We start from the raw sequence: 5,337 nt of genomic DNA on the forward strand, positions 1-5,337 counted from the left end.
CAATTTTGTTCTGAAAATGTGTTAATGTGTGCTAACAATGTAAACTATTGGACATGTTGGATATCAATTCATATAATAATATTTGCATTGTATATAATATTTGTGTGTATTGCGGTTTGCATACATTTTGGGGCCAAAGCCAAATTTCGATTCGCTCCTACAAACAGTTGTTCAACGTGTTATGTAAAATGCCATCTAATTATTAGTATTAATTAGTTTCAAACAGATTTTGCGAAAAACAATATGATTATTGTTTCCTTTAACAATTCGAAGCGAAGAAGACCGTTTAAAGATAGATTAAAGCGTGATGTGCAAACTAAACACCGTTTGCTAAATTTTCCACCAGCAGGTGTTAAAAACTCATCATCCCAGGAGAATACGACTCAGTTCCGTGTCGATCTAGAGCTGGATATTGGCTGTATGCACGGTACGTCATCAACTTTCCGCCGACAGTGTGCTGCTGGTGATCACCGATCCCAAGCAATCCACGATCGACCCATGCGTTCCAATATTGATTTAATACATTGTTCTAAAATCGAACGCCAACAAAACGTGCGCAGAAGTTTGAACTGGACCGCCAAAAAGTGGTCTCCGCATCGTGGTCACACCAAACAGACAGGCAATGCAAAATTGTCCTCCCAGGCGAGTTGGAGGTGCGACTAAGAGGCCGCATACAACACTCGTATATTGGTAGAAACTGTTATCACATTCTCCCAAACCACCACCAATGGTCTGATACGAGTGTGAGTTGCTACTGAGCTGCGCACATTCACCCATCCCGCTTTTGTCGATGCGCGATGTATTTCGGTGAGCAAACCGCAAAGCACGACGAACCACACGGCCACGATTGGAGCGACACACGATGTGGAATATAAAAATTATATCAGAACCCAACGCACCCTTTATTGTCGTTCCGCAGTCAGCTGAGTGTGGTTCGTGCCAGTGATTTGCGCCATGCGTGTGAAACAAGTGCAAGTGAACAGTTGCAACAGATCGGTAGAATAATAGGCCGGTGGTCGAAAACACCCCTGAACGGTTTAAGTTCTTCAACAGTAAAAAGAGGGAAGGTGGAACAATTAGCACGTGTGATAAATTCCGTGTGCAGTGATCATGTGCAATTGTTGATCGTGAAGGTCGTGTTTCGGTGTTCCGGTACCTTCCAAAAAACAAAAAGTCGCTGCCTGCGGCTTGTCTTATCTTCTCCAATATAGCGTCACCAATTTAAACGCTCACAACGCCGATAATGACCACCTACATTGAAGTGAACATACACTCGGAACCGGAAGATGATGATCACGATATGACGGATCTCGAGCTGCAGCAGTATACCAGCCGGCAGCATCTGCTACAAAGCATCACAAGCGTAAGCGAACGCATGGGCGCGGGGAGCATATACCCCGGGGGTCACTATCTAATCGCGCGGTAGTTAAAATGTCTGAACGATCATAACGTGTCATCGCTCATATTGAAGAGTGTGAAGTGATAATAGTCTCCAATCCCTATCCATGTGTACCCTGCGCTGAACGATTGGCAAGTGATAAGCAACTGATAGTGCCATATGCGTTGGGGCTTAACAAAAACAATGGATTGCCTCCCCAATCGTGAAAGGTTTTAGCGTGCTTGTTTACGTATCTTACTCCTTTGCTTGCACGATACGAGGCTGTTTGGAATGGGGCTACAAAACGGACCAACGATAATGAACCATCATTCCAAATGTCACTCTTATGTACACCGAATACTATTTTGTTGCCCTTTTTGTGGTTGGAATGGTAAAGAGAGGCCGAAAAGCGTGTAGGAATTTTCATAAAAGCCGATTGTAGCGAGTGGTATTACCGCTTTGCAGTCGCGGTGTGCCACCCTTTTGTTTTGAGTTCTATTTTGAAGTGTTACCATGTGCGTTCCATTGTAATGGTTCTGCGACCATGTGCAGGTTGATGGGGTTGGGCGATTAGTTAGACCTAGTTAAGTTGTAACAACGAATTTTTGCCTCAACCACATTCAACACAGTGAAAACACCAAACTGATGTTGAGTGTTACGGACTTGAAACCGCAATAAACCCTCCTGTTGCTGTCTTTCGCTTCAAGATAAGCGAATGTTCAGATCTTCTATATGTGAGACATTACATACTTCAATCGAATTGGTGCTTTACGTCGAGTTGATTCCATGTAAGCTGTTAATCTCCCAGTTTACTACTAGCATCCGCTTTCAACAACTGCACAGCTTCAAACTTCACGAGACTGCTGATGGTCCGAGGATCCCATTTTGAAATACAACCCGGTGACGCTCTTGTTTGCAAATTGGTAAACAGAAGATCCAACAAAATAAAGCAAGACGCTTCAACATTCGTCACACTTGCCATCAAACGACCTCACACACTGCTTTGGCGCAGAAAAAGTGCCAAAATTATCACCAATTTCGAATAGCGGGCTGTGTAACAGGGAAATCATACGAAACTCGTCGTTGGTAACAGTTCACACGCATCTTTCTCTTGATTTATCATCATTAAAGAAGGGAAGAAGATGGACACGACTAAAAGAAAACGCTATTCGAATGTCCATGGAGATTAATTTACAAGTTGGGGTGATCGATACTGCCTATATGTACCATGATCGAACCAGATCGTCTAAAAACGTACTTCGGTTGTTACAAAAACAAGCCCACGGCCAACAATTAATCTTGACCGTCACCTACAAATTGTGCTCTGTTACAAATATCTGGTTGGATCCGGAAATTGGAAAATATGCCGTACAGCACACATCGTGTTTGGAAGTGTCAATAATTTCCCACACACAACTCACGCGTCTAGACACCGATGTGTGTCTCGAGGTTTAATCCAGTGCTAATTGCCCAGCCCATTGCGAGTGACGTCCAGATAGAGAGATGATGCGGATGCTTCAGCTACTCGAATCAATGAGATCTAGTTCCAACAATCGTTGCTCCTCTGATAGTATTAACCGATAAATTAGCGTTTCGCGCCGGATGTTATGAAAACCAATATATCTCGCGTATTCAACCAGTTTAATCGCAATTGTAGGAACTTCAGAACACGGGGATTCCACCCCTTAAATGCGTCATCCGGGGAAATTGATCTCAATGCTGATTATTCATCCATCTATCTCTGCAGCTTTCCAATCCTGCCTGCCTTTTCACAACTGCATCGTCCAAATCGTCCACCGAAACATATGGCAAGGCGGAGAAACGGAAGCTCATGTGGGCCACATTGTTTACGGTAGTGTTTATGGTAAGATACAGGGCAAATCTGACGCTTACGAAACCATAAGCCATACAATACTTTGTCTCGAATATTATTTTCCCAACTTAAATCTTAGACGGCAGAATTTGTCGGAGGTTATCTGTCCGGTAGCTTAGCGATCATGACGGATGCTGCTCACCTGCTTTCGGATTGTATTAGCTTCGTGATAGCGATCATCTCGATCTGGATGTCCAACCGACCGGCGGATGCGCGGATGTCTTTTGGCTACCGGCGAGTGGAGGTCCTCGGAGCATTACTATCAATCTTTGGTATCTGGGCATTGACGGCCGTGCTAGTGGTAATGTCCGCCAATCGATTGATCGAAGGTAACTACGAGATTGATGCTGATACGATGATCATTGTGGCAATACTGGGCGTTGTAATGAATATAGCGTAAGTTACGATATTCATTTTTACCATAAGCAAGATCTCATAATAATCGTGTTCACGTCTTCCAGAACGGCCTTTATTCTTCACGGATCATGCAGCGTTGTTGCTCACGGCCACAGCCATGGGCATGGGCATAGTCACGGGCACGGACATTCGCATGGCCACTCACACGGGCACAGTCACATTTCCCGGGCGCGTTCAAAAACTCCTCAGCTCACAATGGCCCGACTATCACTGTCGCGTTCCTGTTCACCGCTGCCCCGAATGCTTCGCACCCAGTCCTGCGATGAGAAAAAGTGTGAAAAGCTGGAGCAACTCATCATTCCCAACTATCCGCCCAGCCCACAGACGGGCAGTCCACTTTCATCGCATCACAACAGTCGGCACAATTCGTTCGCATTAACCAGTGATCAAAGTCAGCGCCCTAATCTGGACACAATACTCAACAATGCGCGGCTCAAGCTGCACAAGGAAAGCCTACGCCATCGGATGAGCATTGATGCGGGGTTAAATTCGCCAGATCTAATAAGCTCGAGCAAGCTGGCATACTCTCGCATTAGCACCGATCCGGAATCGTCCACCCGAGCGCATAGTGAAGATGAGACACACAGTGAACGAGCGGATCATTCTTCCTCGGAGAACCATTCTCATTCTAATGAGCACCAGTGCACGGAAGCGGATCAGGATGATAGCAGTAATCTTAATGTCCGTGCCGCCATTATTCATGTGATCGGTGACTTTATACAAAGCATCGGTGTGTTGGTAGCTGCAATAGTTATCAAATTTGCGGTAAGATTGGTCGGAACTAGTTTATCGAACATCTGTTTTACTTACCGCTTTTCTTCCCCGCCTCATCTACAGCCCCATTTGAAGCTGTTCGATCCGATCTGTACGTTCGTGTTTTCCTTGATCGTGCTGGTAACGACGGTACGGATCTTCCGCGATTCGATGCGCATTCTTGTGGACGCTGTACCGGTCGACATCTCGCTGGAACGACTCTCCTCCGAGCTGTCGTACATTGAAGGTGTTAAAACGGTGCACGATCTGCGAGTGTGGAGCGTTTCAACTAGCTGGAACGTGATGACTGTGCATCTCATGATCGGTAAGATGACGTTTTTATGCAGTCACCACTCATTCTCACACTCGATCATTTTCGTTCCACACCAGATCCGTTAGCGAACGCTTCGGAAATTCTTGCCTCAGCAGACCACATCGCACGGAACGACTTCCGCATCAAGCACAGTACGGTACAGATCGAGAAGATGCACTTCTGAGCGCATGTTGGCGAACGACCCCGAACGTATACAACTGTGATTACACAGCCTCTGCCGTCCGTGAGAAGCGATCATCAGACTTGCCGCATGTATGTCGCTGTGCTAGTTTTTAAACCAACCAGTCAACCAGAAATACGCTAAATGTAATGCTATGAGAGAGTTAGGATCTACGTGGGAAACTATACTGTTACTAAAAGAAGAAACTTTTAAAATAAAAGCTCTTGCTATTTGCAAGCGCAGAACCGTAAGCAAGAGACATTGGAACCATATTTGGTTGAACGATTTATTCCAATCAATTCGAGTGTTTTCTGTTTTACTTTTGACGCGCTTTCGGACGCCATATGTTTTTGTTGACATCTACACATAAGCAAGAAGGAACCGTTTATATACTTCACGTTAAATAGATTTCGCGCCCACTT

At 45.2% G+C, this 5,337-nt stretch overlaps 1 protein-coding gene across 1 annotated transcript; it reads left to right on the forward strand.

The window, feature by feature from the left end:
- Positions 1-1,243: 1,243 nt before the first annotated feature.
- LOC128714406 (proton-coupled zinc antiporter SLC30A2-like) lies at positions 1,244-4,918 on the forward strand. The gene is made up of 6 exons (XM_053809281.1): positions 1,244-1,363; positions 3,126-3,242; positions 3,331-3,647; positions 3,713-4,433; positions 4,506-4,746; positions 4,812-4,918. The coding sequence occupies exons 1-6, from the start codon at positions 1,244-1,246 to the stop codon at positions 4,916-4,918; spliced, it is 1,623 nt and encodes a 540-aa protein (XP_053665256.1).
- The last annotated feature ends 419 nt before the right edge of the window (positions 4,919-5,337 follow it).

This window comes from Anopheles marshallii, chromosome 3 (assembly GCF_943734725.1).
Source record: "Anopheles marshallii chromosome 3, idAnoMarsDA_429_01, whole genome shotgun sequence".
NCBI classification, from domain to species: Eukaryota; Metazoa; Arthropoda; class Insecta; order Diptera; family Culicidae; genus Anopheles; species Anopheles marshallii.